This window comes from Pleurodeles waltl, chromosome 4_1, assembly GCF_031143425.1.
Source record: "Pleurodeles waltl isolate 20211129_DDA chromosome 4_1, aPleWal1.hap1.20221129, whole genome shotgun sequence".
In the NCBI taxonomy this organism is placed as follows: Eukaryota; Metazoa; Chordata; class Amphibia; order Caudata; family Salamandridae; genus Pleurodeles; species Pleurodeles waltl.
Window position 1 is genome coordinate 133,089,840 of NC_090442.1, and position 15,363 is coordinate 133,105,202.

Genomic DNA, 15,363 nt, shown 5'->3' on the forward strand with positions numbered 1-15,363 from the left:
CTCTCCACAGCCCTCCAACTCTCCACCAATTAACCTCTATCACTACCTCTTCAAAGCTCTGTTTTTTTTCCTAAGTAAGCTTTTTATTGTGTTTATGTATTTGTTCTGCCATGGAAATACTTCCCGGCTTTATTTTGCTCTTGATCTCAGTCATAATACTTCAGCACGTCTGTCCCTCCATCTCTCTCTTCTTCTCATTTAAACCTTAATTTAATTTTCAATCTATCTGTGGAAACCATTCATGGCCTCTCCCTCCTACTGTAAGATCTCCTGGTGTATCCATTCATCCTTTAGGATGCCAAGTGCGCTGTCTCTGACTGACAAACACATCTCCAATCCCTTCATTTCTCACTGGTGTCCTATTTGCTCTCATCTCTTCATCTCTCTCTTTGCTCAGTCCCTTATTATTTTTTACATTCTTATTTAACTTGTACTTTTGCTCATGCCATCTCTTTCACTTATCTCTGCCCTTGCTCTCCTCCATCTTTCTTCCTCTCCCGTCATTCCTCAACTCTGTGTACATTGTGCCTACTTTCACACACCCTCATTTTCTTCACTTTTTCCACCTACATTATACCCTACTGTTATTTCATGACAACAGTGTTCTCTCTTCTCTTCTAGCAATATTTACTTTGGGTGGCATCCTCTTATTTCTTCATCTCCATTTGTTCCTATAAATTGGGGTCCTCCTTCTCTATTACCTCTCTTTCTCCACATCTCATTATTTTTCCAGCACTATCATTCTCCATTTCTACCTCAACTATTCCCTTATTCTCTGTGTGTGGAACCCTCCACCTGCCAGCCTAGCAGGCTTCTTTCTGATGCTTCTGCTACTGCTGACTCTATGCTTGCAGCTTTAGTAGATATGGCACATTTCTGCTCTCTCGCTTTCGTGCAACACAGCGCAGCAAGTTGCCTTGCTGTGTTGCAATGTGTTGTTCTGCGTGAAAGGTTTGTAAGTCTGGCCCCTAAGTCTGTATTACATCCACCTTACTATCTGAGATGCAAAATAGCAGTCACCCATTCCATTCTAAGATGGAGGCTGATTACAGCCCTTCACTGGTAATGCAGCTGCAAGAAGAAGGCTTAGAGGGTGAAAGCACGAGATGTAGCCTAAGGGCCAGAGTTGCTGACTTTGGAACTGGGAAACTAAAGTTCGAGTCCAAGACTCAACATCCGATGGTTCTGAGCTAATTACCACGAGACAGAACAATAAGTTAATCTCACTCAGTGTAATACAATACTCATGTAAAGCACTCCAAAGCCTGAGGCTGAGTTTGGCCTACATAAAACGGCTAAAAAAATATTAGCATATACAAATATCTTTTGTTCCACAGCTGACTCCTTCAATGTACATATTTGCTCATTTCAGCTTGAAATATAAACACGTTGGAGGGTACCACGTTATGAAGAGGTGTCTCTAAGGCATCCCCCTCTACTGTTGTATTTGCAAATGCAAGGTTTTAGCAGAGGTTGATTCATGTGTTGTTAAAACCAACGCCGTGAGAGGAGCAAGCAGAGGAGATGAAAGGTCAGGTGAGAGGAAACGAGATGGAGATCTCTCAGGAAAATTGTAGGGAGGAAGAGAAGAACGAGGGGAAGGTGTATCTGAAGAGGAAGATCACGCTGCTGCGGGCCATCTCCCTCACCATCTGCACCATCATCGGCAGCGGCATCTTCATCTCTCCCAAGGGGGTGCTGAAGAACTCGGGGAACATCGGCCTCTCCCTCATCGTCTGGCTGGCCTGCGGGGTCCTCTCTATGTTTGGTAAGTCTTTCTCTTGAAATTTAAAAAAGAAGGAAAACAGCATTCACTTCAAACTTGCCTTCTCCTCAGTAAAGAGAAATTGAGTCTATAAGTGGATCCAAAATGGAGGAAAGGGGGTCTCCTCAGCAGTCAGACACGCTCTGCACCAGCCCTGCATGCTGGCTCAACATGCAGTCTCAAAATCTCGACTTGCTTGTGATATAGGGTTTATATAAAATGTAAAATTGTTTTACCACAATGTAATTAACGTATAACGTCAATCTCTTATGTACAACACACAGCTTTGTTCTCAAGCTTCGTTTTCACGTTGTGTCAGCAAAATTCATGTTTCTCAAGGTCTCACCTATTTGGACCGTGATATGATTCTCATGAGAACTTAACCTCGATTTGTAGAGATATTTGTACTAATTATCAAGGTGTCTCCAGAGCACCTGGGATGGAAACTGTAATATGTGACTCTGGGGCAACTTTGAATAATGTGCTTTTAGAGTCTGTAACATTCATTCTTTAATGTGATTGGTTTAATGTGTGAGATCCTAATGTAGTTGTATTCATGTATAGGTTTCTTTGTATTTTTGAGTTACAGGGAAAGGGCAGAAATCCGCAGTATTTACAAGATACTGTGCATTTCTGTCCTCTCCCGCTGCGCTGGCAAACAAAGGGCTGCCTAGCCCTGACGCAGGCCTGCGTCACAGACAGGATTGTTTTTGTGCATGGAGGGACACCTTCCAGCACAAAAAGAATCCATGGAGGCTTTTTCCTCTTTCTATGTGTGCTGCAGAAGGGCAGGATGCACCACACATAGAAAGAGGAAAAAAACGAGGAGAAACACAGATTTAGGGAGGCGTTAGATGTTGACGCATTCCCAGGTTTACAGATTTTTCCAAATCTGGGAATGCATCAAAACCCATTGTTAATGTGTGGGAACCCCACCGCAGTGCCCACGGACTGCCTCCCAGCTGCACTGTAAGGCAATGCAATGACTTGATCTACATTGCCTTGCACCATATCTACAAGGCCACGCAAAGTGGCTTAGCGTTGCCTTGGAGTTATGGGTCTGCCTATGACCACCAGTGCATCACAAAAAGTGATGCAGATACGGCGCACAGGGTTTGTAAATAAGCCCCACCAATTTTGTATTTTTTCTGAAGCCCAAATTGTGAACATGTTACTGAATTGCAATTTGGGCTTTTGTGCATTAAAAAACAGCCATTTTGTGGTTGCAAAGGCTCAAATATTACCTTTGACATCGTAAAATCACTTGATACAACAAGTTACTAGTCCCTAAACATTAAGGGCCAGATGTAGCAAACTTCCAAATTGTGACTTGCAATTTGCGAGTCCCAGCGACTCGCAAATTGCAACTCGCAATTTGGAATGCAGAAAGGTGTCTCAGACACCTTCTGCGAGTCGCTATGGGGTCGCAAAGACCCACCTCATTAATATTAATGAGGTGGGTCGCAATTTGCGACCCCATCGCGAGTCAGGGCACTCACGGGGATGGTGGCCTGCTGGGAACAGCAGACCACCATGTCCGTGACTGCTTTTAAATAAAGCAGTTTTTTTTTTTCAAAGTGCAACCCGTTTTCCTTAAAGGAAAACGAGCTGCACTTTGAAAAATAAACCGAAACATTTTGTTTCGGTATTTTTCAGGGCAGGTAGTGGTCCATTGGACCACTGCCTGCTCTGAGAAATTATTTTTTGTGCAAGACACAAAGGGGAAGGGGTCCCATGGGGACCCCTTCCTGTTTGCGACTGGTTTACCATCCACTTTAAGTGGATGGTTACTGCGCTTTCATTTGAAAATGCATACCATTGCGACTCGCAAATAGGAAGGGAACACCCTTTCCTATTTGCGACTCGGAAATGCATTTTGCGAGTCGGTTCCGACTCGCAAAATGCATTTCAACATAGCAAAGTGGCTTTAGCGACTCGCAAACGTGTTTTTCGCCGTTTGCGAGTCGCTAAACCTTTGCTACATCTGGCCTTAAATCCCTTCAAAAAGGCTCATAATGCATGACTTTGTAGGTAAACAGGCATAGCTAAGGACCATTTTAGCCTTGCAAGACCCTGTCCTCTGCATTCCTGTATTAGCTATGTGGCCCGCTGATGCCTGATCTTTTTGTGCTACCTCCTCCCATTTCTTAAGATGCTTCTGAGGCATCTTGAAAATGTCACCTAAACTGTTGTGTGCAACAAAGAGCTGTGATAAAGTGGTCTCATGCATATGATCTTTCCCCCACCTTTCTTCAGATGCATCTGAAGCATCTTGAAAATGCCATCTAAAGTGTCCTGTGCAAAAAAGTGCTGTGCTAAAGTGACCACTTGCTTATATACCTAAATTTGCCTCATTACAATGCTAGTCCTTGTTTGTAGGCTTCCCTCTTCCTCTGAAAAGTTAAAATGTCCCATACTGATGTGTTGTACCAGATTAATCACATGCTTCTATACTTGAATTCTCCTACTTCCGCCAAGTATTGTACCAATCCTTCTTTGTGCAGGTGCTTAAATGCCTATATCTCTGTAAAACGTGCTATGTCAAAGTGATTTCATGCTTATATAACTAAATTCTGCTACTTCTTTCCAAAAAATCCATTGACCCTTGTGTGTGAAAGTGCTTGGATGTCAATTTCTCTGTTAACTGATGGTCTTTTCTATATCTCATAGAATAAACTCTACCATTTGCACTCTGGGGATATATTTTGACCATTTCCTTATCCAATCAGAGGTTTTTTACAGCTTACGAAATGCAACCCAAATGTTGTATCTGGTGTGAATTTCTGATCATATTTTGCCTATGGCCTGAATAATAAATGTAAGGCTAGAACAACTGAGGATTGGCTGAAAGGCCATTCCCCAGATATTGTACTAATTCTGCAAATGCATTTTCGGGAAAGGACTGAGCAGAGCTGTACAATGTTTAAGCAATGAGCTGGTTTTGAACGTATATCATGCGCGAAGGCAGCCCACAGGAGAGTTGAAGTAAACATCTTCCATATCATATTAGCTCTTCGCAAACAGAGAAAGAGGGGAGATGGAATTTTGTCTGCGGTTTAATCAGCAATGTTAGAATAACTGTAGCCACAATTTACACTCTGGTAGCAGATGACTGTAGGAAAGTACCATCTTTCCTGGATTGTTACCCCCATTTTTACATGTATGTCAGTTTGTTTTTGCCAGTCTCACTGCGATCCTGCTAGCCAGGACTGCAGTGCTCATAGTTTGTGGCCTGAATGTGTAACCCTGTGCAGTGGCTAACTGTGTCACTGAGGCTCTGCTAATCAGAACCTCAGTGCCTATGCTCTCTCTGCCTTTAAAATGGTCACTGTAGGCTAGTGACCACTTTTACCAATTTAAATTGGCACACTGGAACACCCTTATAATTCCCTAGTATATGGTACCTAGGTACCCAGGGTATTGGTGTTCCAGGAGATCCCTATGGGCTGCAGCATTTCTTTTGCCACCCATAGGGAGCTCAGACAATTCTTACACAGGACTGCCAATGTAGTCTGAGTGAAATAACATCCACGTTATTAAACAGCCATTTTTCACTGCAAATAAGTAACTTATGTCACCTATATGTCTAGCCTTCACTTAGTGAAGGTTAGGTGCAAAGTTACTAAGTGTGAGGGCACCCTGGCACTAGCCAAGGTGCCCCCACATTGTTCGGGGCAATTTCCCCGGACTTTGTGAGTGCGGTGACACCATTACACACGTGCACTACATATAGGTCAATACCTATGTGTAGCTTCCCAATGGTAACTCCGAATATGGCCATGTAACATGTCTAAGATCATGGAATTGTCCCCCCATGCCAAATCTGGTATTGGAGTGCCAATCCCATGCATCCCCGGGGCTCCAATATGGACCCCGGGTACTGCCAAACCAGCTCGCTGGGGTTTTGTCTGCAGCTACGGCTGCTGCCAACCCACAGACAGGGTTCTGCCCTCCTAGGGCCTGGCCAGCACAGTCCCAGGGAGGCAGAACAACGAATTTCCTCTGAGAGAGGGTGTTACACCCTCTCCCTTTGAAAATAGGTGTTAAGGGCTGGGGAAGAGTAGCCTCCCCCAGCCCCTAGAAATGCTTTGAAAGGCACAGATGGTGCCCTCCTTGCATAAGCCAGTCTACACCGGTTCAGCGATCCCCCAGCCCCTGCTCTGGCATGAAACTGGACAAAGGAAAGGGAAGTGACCACTCCCCTGTCCATCACCACCACAGGGGTGGTGCCCAGAGCTCCTCCAGTGTGTCCCAGACCTCTGCCATCTTGAATCCAGTGAGGGCACAACGGAGACCTCTGAGTGGCCAGTACCAGCAGGTGACGTCAGAGACCCCTCACCTCTCTAGATGGCCAATCCTCCTCTGAGGGCTATTTAGGGTCTCTCCTGTGGGCTATTCCTCAGATAACGACCTGCAAGAATTCACCTCTGCATCTCCCTCTTCGACTTCTGCCAAGGATCGACTGCTGACTGCTCCAGGACACCTGCAAAACCTCAACAAAGTAGCAAGAAGACTACCAGCGACATTGTAGCACCTAATCCTGCTGGCTTTCTCGACTTTTTCCTGGTGGTGCATGCTCTGGGAGCTGCCTGCCTTCAAACTGTACTGGAAGCCACAAAGAAATCTCTTGTGGGTTGACGGAGTCTTCCCCCTGCTACTGCAGGCACCAAACTTCTGCTTCACCGGTCCTCTGGGTCCCCTCTCATTTTGACGAGCGTGGTCCCTGGAACACAGGTGGTGGATCCCAGTGACCCCGATAGTCCAGTGGTCCATCTGTCCAAATTTGGAGGTAAGTCCTTGCCTCCCCTCTCCAGACAGTAATCCTGTGTACTGTATGAACTGCCGCTGCTAGGGCTTCTGTGCACTTTTGCAAGGAATCCTTCATGCACAGCATAGCCCAGGTCCCCAGCACTCCATCCTGCATTGCTCAACTCGCTGAGTTGACTACCGGCTTCGTGGGACCCTCTTTTGTAGTGTTGAGACGACCGCCATGCTCAGTTTTCTTGAACCTGTGTTCAAGTACTTCTCCGGGTGCTGTCTTCTTGTGCATGGGCTCTCTGTGATATAGCGCTATATGACATAAGTGCTATAGTAGGAGCTTTGCATGTCTCCTAGTTCAGCCTAAGCTGCTCTGGTATAGCTACCTCTATCAGCCTAAGCTGCTAGAACACTACTAATAACTGGACCTGGCACAAGGTGTAAGTACCATCAGGTACCCACTATAATCCTGGCCAGTCTCCTACAATGACCCAGCCCTGTTGGTAGAGCTCTGCCAGACACTTATATCTATCCCAGGGAAATTGATTCTGGGAGGAGATTTTAATTTTCTCTTAAATCCAGAGCTTGACTCTTCATCTAATACTTTTAACCAAAATAACCCCAAACCGCTAGGTCTATGTTTGAATATATGAAGACTCTAAATTTGGTCAACTTGTGGCATGAAAAGTACATGACTCGGAGTGAGTATTCCTGTGCTTCAGAAAGGTAGAAATCGGCAGCAAGACTAGACTAAGGGGGTCATTACGACCCTGGCGGTCTCCGACCGCCAGGGGTAATGTGGCATCCGTACCGCCAACAGGCTGGCGGTACAGAGACCCGTATTACGACCGCGGCGATAGCGCCGCGGTAGCGCCGCAGTCGCACCGCCGGGGCCGGCAGTTTCCCGCCGTTTTAGCCCCGGCAGTGATAATCCGCCAGGGCAGCGCTGCGCTGCCCTGGGGATTATGACCCCCCTACCGCCAGCCTGTTTCTGGCGGTTTGCACCGCCAGGAAGAGGCTGGCGGTAAGGGGAGTCCTGGGGCCCTGCAGCTAACAGGGCCCCGTGCAGCTTTTCACTGTCTGCATAGCAGACAGTGAAAAGCATGACGGGTGCAACTGCACCCGTCGCACGGCCGCAACACCGTTGGCTCCATTAGGAGCCGGCTTCTATGTTGCGGCCGCATCCCTGCTGGGCCGGCGGGCGTAAACTAGGTTTGCGCCCGCCGGCCCAACGGGGATGTTGTAATGGGCACCGGGGGAGTGTGGTCGCATTGGCGGCCGCTTTGCGGTTACAGCTTGGCGGGCGGCGGAATGTTGGTTTTTACCTTTGTGCAATTGATTATTCTCTGTGATTCCGTGTGCTCTGCAGGTGAAATGTTTTATATTATGAGAAGGAATGTTGTAGGAAGTTGGCTCTGTATATACTATCTCAAAGTTAGAGATCGTGTGCACAGAGTCAAAGGGTTCCCCTTAGAGGTTGACAGTGGCAAAATTAGATAATACTAATGCTCTATTTTGTGGTAGTGTGTTCGAGCAGTAGGCTTATCAGAGGGTAGTGTTAAGCATTTGTTGTACACACACAGGCAATAAATGAGGAACACCCACTCAATGACTCAACTGCAGCCCAATAGTTTTTATATAGAAAAATATATTTTCTTAATTTATTTTAGAACCACAAGATTCAAGATTTGAGGTAAGTACATAAAATGCAAGGTACTTCACACAGGTAAGTAAAGAACTTTGATTTAAAACAGTAGTACACACAGTTTAGGTAAAAATGTCAATAAGCTATTTTAAAAGTGGACACAGTGCAAAAATCAACAGTTCCTTGGGGAGGTAAGTATTGGTTAGTTTCTCAGGTAAGTAAAGCACTTACTAGTTCAGTCTCCTGGGCATAGGCAGCCCACCGTTGGAGGTTCAAGGCAACCCCAAGTCCACCGCACCAGCAACACAGGGCCAGAGGTCAAAGGAGGGCCCAAAACACAAAGGTGCTCTGGTTCCAGTCTTCTACTAAGTAAGTTCCTGTGTCCTCGGGGAGCAGACCATCCTATGCCACTCTACTCTACGGCCTCCACTCTAAGCCACTGCACACCACTCTCATCTATGCCACCTCATTCTACTCTCCTCCACACAGTCACGCTATGCCAATCCACTCTACTCTATTCTACCCCACCCCACTCCACTCTATGCCACTGTACTCTATGCCATTCTACTCTAATCCATCCCACTGTATACCTGTCTACTCTATGGCATGCCTCTTGATGCCACTCCACTCTACACCACTCCAATATACTACACTCAACACAATGCCACATAAGGCACTCAATGCCACTCCACTTTATGTCACTCTACTCCACACCACTCCTCTCTACGTCAGTCTACTGTATGCCACTCTTTGCCACTACCCTATACACCTCTCCACAGCACTCTACTCCACAGCAGTCTACTCCACTCCAACCCACTCTATGCCACTCTATTCAGCACCACTCTGCTATGTGCCGCTACACAGTGCGCAACTCTGTGCCACTCCACTCGATAAGACTGTACTTTATGCCACTCCATTTTGCTCTACCCCATTTCACTCTAAGCCACTTCAATCTATGCCACGCAACTCTACTCTACATCACTCTACTCTACACCACTCTACTTTACACCGCTCCATGGCACCTTACACAACTCCAATCTACCCCACTTTGCATCATTCCAGTTCACTGCACTCCTCTATGCCACTCCACTATACCTCACTGTATGCCCCTCAAAGCCATTAAAATATATGCCACTCTACTCCATGCAATACCAGTTTACATCAATATGCCACTCCACTGCAGTCTACACCACTCCACTTTAGCCCGCTCCACACCACTCTACTATATGCCACTCCACTCTATTCTACTTTACTCTGTCACTCCACTACACTCTACTCCATGTCTTCCTACTCCACGCCAGTTTACTCCACTCCACCTCACTCTATGCCACTCTTCTCTATGCCACTACTCTAGACAGCACACCATTCTACTCAAGGCCACTCCACACAATGCCACTCTACTCCACTCCACTTCACACAATGCCACTCTATGGCACCCTACTCCACTACACTGTACACCACTCCAATCTACTCCTCTATGCTACTCCACTCCATCCCACTCTATGCCACTCTACACCACCTGACTCTACACAACTCTATTCCATACAGTACCACTCTACTCTATGCCACACTACACCACTCTACTCTTTAAGTCACTCTACTGGACTCCACTCTATTCTACCCCACTTTAGACCACTACTCTATGCCACTCCACTCTATGCCAATCTAATCCACGCCACTCTATGTCATTCTATGCCGCTCCACAGCAGTCTACACCACTCCACTCTACACCACTCATCGTAACTCCTCTCCATGCTTTTCTACTCTTTTACACTCTATTTTATTCTATTCCATCCTACTCTACAACATTTCACTTTACACTACTCAACTCTACCCCACATCCGTATACTTTACACCACTCTACTTCATGTCACTCCACTCTACTCTACCCCACTCTAGACAATGCCACTCTATGGCAGTCTATGCCACTTAACTCTATGCCCCTCTATGCTATGCCGCGTAAGGGGTGACCACTCTATGCCACTTAACTCCACGCTACACCAGTCTGCTCTATGGCACTCCTCTCTATGCCACACCACTCTATTCTACTCCACCCCACTCTACACTACCACCCTTTATGCCACTTCTCTACTCCACTCCATGCCAATTTACTCTATACCAATCTGATCTATGCCATTCTACTCTATGCAACTCCACTGCACTCTATGACCCTCCGCTCTGTCACTTTACGCTACTCCATTCCAATTTATATCACTTCACACCACTGTACTGTATGCCACTCTACTCTTTGCCACTCCACTTGAGGCCACTCCACTCTGCTCCAGTCCACACCACTCTACTCTGTGCCACTGTACTGTATGCCGGTCTACTGTATGCCACTGTATGCCTCTCCAGTCTGTGCCACACAATCCTATGCCACTCCACTCTATTCCACTATACTCTATACCACTTCACACCATGAACTTTTAGCCATGCTGAACAGCAGCCACACTTGCCTAGGGCTGACTAAATTATGCAGGAAGACAAGGCAAATTATGTGGTGTAATGCAGCACATTTTTTGATTGTATTACTTCATTATTTTGTCATTTTTGCACATTGTAAAACTGGCTGCGCAAAGTTTCCAACTTATTTGTACCAGTTTATTGCCCAAATAAATCAAAAGGGTAAACTACAAGGGAATGTCCTTTCATGGCATAGTATATTAATTAGTAATATTTGCACCAAACTTCGAGGTTAGGTATACTCCAGCTCGGATTACAAACAGTTTAAACATTCAGTGGTTGCTGCTTGAGCTCCAAGTCAATGGATTTATTTTTGACTGAAAATTCCTGATTGGTGTCTGTCTCGGTTGTTTTCATTAGGTCACGTTTGTGCTAGTCGAGCAGGTTTTGAATAGCCTTATGGTTGCAATTAATTGTACGGCTGCTACCACAAGATGAATTTGTTTCTATCTTCTGAAGAGCGGGGTCTTTCGTGAATCTCAAGTAATTACTGCGGCCCTGGTTGCTGGCTCAATCACGACCCAGCTGGGGGTGTAATTGAAACATCCCCCTATGTCAACAGCACTGCACAGCGCTGCCCACCCTCCACAAAGGGCTGGGCACAGGGGCGGGCCAGGCCCTATGTCTCTTCTTTTCCATTTATAATGGAGGCCTGGGCATCTGGGAGGAGACCAAGGCTGCAGTCCATTGTACTCAGCAGCACTGCTTGAAGTGCTAGCAGACAATCCGATCTCAAGATAAGATCTGTGCTTAGGCTCCGCCTGGTCGTCTGAAAGAGGGCCATGGCCACTGAAAGAAACGCCAAAATGTGCTCATTTAACCTGAGTCAAACAACATCCCCCTCCTCGCCGTGTGTTTATGATCAGTTCTCTGTGGGGGACCACAATAAATAGAAGTTTACACGTACTCACCACACATGTACCTAACATGTATCTTAACCTGAGGAAGATTGAAAAGCAGATCCTGCACCAGGACTCTAACCTTTTTGCTTGGGATCAGCTGAGTCCCGAGTCCCAACATGGCTGCCAGCACTTCCTGATTGAAGTGCTGATAGCCAATCAGATCTCATGATGAGATCTGTGCTTAGGCTCCACCAAGACATCTATATTTCTTTTTTCTTTAATATCTTCAAAACTACTGAACAGGTTTACACCAAATTACAACAAGCATTTGCAATGCAATGGGTCTCGTGTTTGCTCGAGTTAGAGCTATTAGCATTGTAAACTCCTAACCAGACTTTTCTTGCCACATAAATTGAAAATGAAAAGTAAAGCAGTTTCACATAACCAACCGGACTTTTCTTGCCACAAAAATTGAAAAGTAAAAAATTCACATGAGCGAGCCGACGGCTGCCATCAGCGCAAAGCAGACACACAAAAGGAAAGAGAAGTTTGCTTGCAGTGAAACACTTGCAGTGAAACGTATTGGCAAAAGTGCAATTATCCATGTAACCAGCAAAAGTGCAATTATCCATGTTACCGGCAAAAGTGCAAATATCCATGTAACCGGGTCCATGTCATGCAAAGTGCTCGACTACTGCCCAGTGAGATCTCACTGCGAAGTAAGGAGAAAAAGTAGTCCATAAACCATACTGAAAACTTGGAGCTTCGTTTTTTTTCAGTAGTTGGTCGGTGCGCTTGAGGAGGGCTAAACACCGGAAAAGGCATGACGTATGCATGCCTTTCACTAATGAAATCAAGCAAATTTTAAAAGCCAAGCCCGTGAACCAACCAAACTGGGTGTGACATGGGCGTGGCATGAGCGTGGTTACAAGCCCGTGGAGAGATTACAACAGGGACAGAGAGCTTTGTGCTTGACCCTAAGAAAGAGATCAGGGCACACGCCTGATCCACACAGATGCTCAGAGTCCAATATCACCCATTTGCACAGTGCCTCGACATTGCACCATGGTAGTAATCGTTATATAAATCTCCCAAGCCTTTATTGTTTATACCCCTTGCCCAGCATGATGCAGTTGTTGGGTAGCTCCTAATGCACGAAGAGGAGAGCGGCTTAGGATCCAGCACGTGCCGTAGATATCAATGCAATGCAGACAGTTCAGCTTGAGGTCACACCCAGGGGCCTGCAAGTGCCCGGTAGAGACAAGGCACAGGGCTGCACAGACATGCTGTGGTTTCCTTTACCCCAAGCGTGACCGAGCCCAACATTTTTAACCCTGAGGACGTCTCCATGGCAACGCTTCCTGTTTTAGGCTCCAGAAACAAAGTTTGCTACAAGAAGACGCAGGCAATAGTTTCTGCACAGCAAGTCCCTCTCCTCCCCTTGAAAGTCATTCTGCAGGAAAAAAATAAGGCATGTTTCTAAAGGACAAAGGAAGAGGGCAGGCATTGTGAAATAAGGAGACCCGAGATCAATCTCCACATGTGGACATCTATGCTTGTGTGATCTTAGGCAAATCAGTGCACCTCCCTATTTTGAAACATGCTTTTTATACTTTGTAAGGAACTATAAACCTGAAGCGAAACACCGCATCGGATATAGGCAGGCAGCGTTTAAGGGCGCCCTTTACCTGAAGAAGGTGAGAGTTGAGGTACATGGAGGGTCAAAGTGCAGTAACATAAAGTTCACAGCACAGCTTAGAATTACCTGTAGGTACCTTGAATAGTTTACAGTGTGGGACGGATTTGTGGCAGGTGAAATGAGGCAGACAACAGGTACTTTGATGCAGATTTTGAAAGTTCCACTACGTCACACGGAGCACTACTGTGCCTCAAACCAGCTCAGGTGCGTAAAACACCAGTTTAGATGTTATGCCCATTCATTTTACCCCCGCAAAGACTGCCAATAGTAATGTCATTTTCTTTGAAACCTACTTGCCAAAATAGGCGTATTCCTTTTAATAAAATATAGAATGTTTTGCTAAAATAAATGTTTTCGCAACCAAGAAAGATCTGCGCATTTATCTTTATGTATTAATGTGTTATCTCAGTGCTGCCACGGCCAGAAAGTTCTCTGAAGTGTCTTCCAGCCCCTTTTAGCTCTATGCAAAATAATTAACTTTACTCCTATAGCGGCTAGAAACCAAAAAGTGTACAGCGGTCTCTATAAATCACTAAAACTATACCGTGCTGCACAACTGCAGGTTGGAGCAAAGTGTCTGACAGATAAACTGTTTATGCGGTACCATATTACTTGGGCTGTAATCCAGACTAGATCTGTGTGATCCTGGGCAAATCACTTTATCACTGTGGGCTTCAGTGCCCACGCCTGCAGAAGCAAAGTGTTCATCAAAAAAATATTCAACCACTCTGTTGTGTTGGGAACTAAGGGGTGTACCATGACAGAGGGGTGTCTGGAAAGTTATATTGTCACAAGGTGAGGACAACCCTGTGATGCGAGGCGTATTTGGTTAAAACGAGCAGGTTGGCTTGGCGCCAACAGGCAATGAATACTAGTGAGACTGTGTGGTGTTGTTTCTATTGCGTTCGCAAACTACTCCGGCCCAGGGCACATGGTCCGATTTGAGGACGCAACAAATTGGCAACGAGGCGGAGACCCCTAACGTCATCGTACCTGACACGGTTCCCAGATACGCAGCACTTGAAGCTGCGAAGTATCGGCTGGGCGGAGCAGACGCCCGACGCAAGTGCTGATCAGAACACCCACGCGGCTGGTTGTGGCCGCGATCGAGGGCCTGCAGGAAACGAGCCACCTCACTCAACGGTGGTTCCAGCAGCAGCGCTCACGCCGGATAGCCGGTTTAAGAGTCACTGGCTCAGTGCAGGTGGAGACAGTCACGGCCCCACCCTCCGACCAGCGTCTGGTTCCCAGCACATGTGGGACTCAACAGTGGGCCGAACGACAGCTGCGGCGCCGCCCCTGGATGGTATCGGACAGCTGACTCAGGACAAAGTCAGGAAAGTGCACACAGCTACAGGTACACCGGTGAGTGGAGGCACGAAGAGGGCACAGGCAACGCCCAGGCTTCTGTTTCTGCTTTGGGGCACCTGAGGACAGGTCAAGACACATAAAAAAAATTTTTTAAAAAAATGCAGCGCTATGGCCACCTTCCCGGCGTTAGAGCCTTTTGTGATGGAAGGGCCCCCATCAGCTCAAGCGGCAAAATGGAAATCGTGGGTGGAGCGGCTAGAAAACTACTTTGTGGCCATTGCGTTAGACCCTGACAGGCAACGACTGATGCTCCTGCAGGATCAGCAGGTCTGTGGCTGAAGAAGGACCTCCATTCACTTATCAAACCCTTAAACACGCAATTACAGCATATTTTGAACCTCTGGCAAACCCAGACTATGAGCGGTTCCTCCTCCGGCAAGCTAGGCAACCACCGGGTGAGTCAGTAGACACATTCTATGCAAGGCTGAGGAAACTAGCCAGCACATGTACATTACCGGACCCGGAGGATGAAATAAGGGCTCAATTCATTCAAGGGTGTCACTCCACAAAACTAAGGGAACATATTTTACAGATTCCTGGTATGACAATGGCTGACATGTTGACCATGGGCAAATCAAAATAACTCTCCAAAGTAAGGGTAGTACATATGGAATCGGCACTCACACAAACCATTAAGGCAGAGCCGGTAAATGCCATCGCTTCAGGGATCACAGCCAAGACAAAAGACAAGGCAAACACAAACCGATCATGCTACTTGTGTGGAGGGATTTTCCTACATCAAGGCAAATGCCCAGCCATAGGGAAACAATGAACTAACTGTCAGAAACTAAATCATTTGGCCAAGGTGTGTCGTTCCACA

At 46.5% G+C, this 15,363-nt stretch overlaps 1 protein-coding gene across 1 annotated transcript in view; it reads left to right on the forward strand.

Annotated features, from left to right (window-relative positions):
* Positions 1 to 1,424: 1,424 nt before the first annotated feature.
* The window catches only part of LOC138287136 (cystine/glutamate transporter-like), a 38,265-nt gene continuing 24,326 nt past the window's right edge, over positions 1,425 to 15,363 (forward strand). Inside the window, exon 1 of the mRNA XM_069227495.1 lies at positions 1,425 to 1,768. Coding sequence (XP_069083596.1) covers positions 1,525 to 1,768 — 244 coding nt within the window. The 5' untranslated portion in view covers positions 1,425 to 1,524. The remainder of the gene's footprint in view (positions 1,769 to 15,363) is intronic.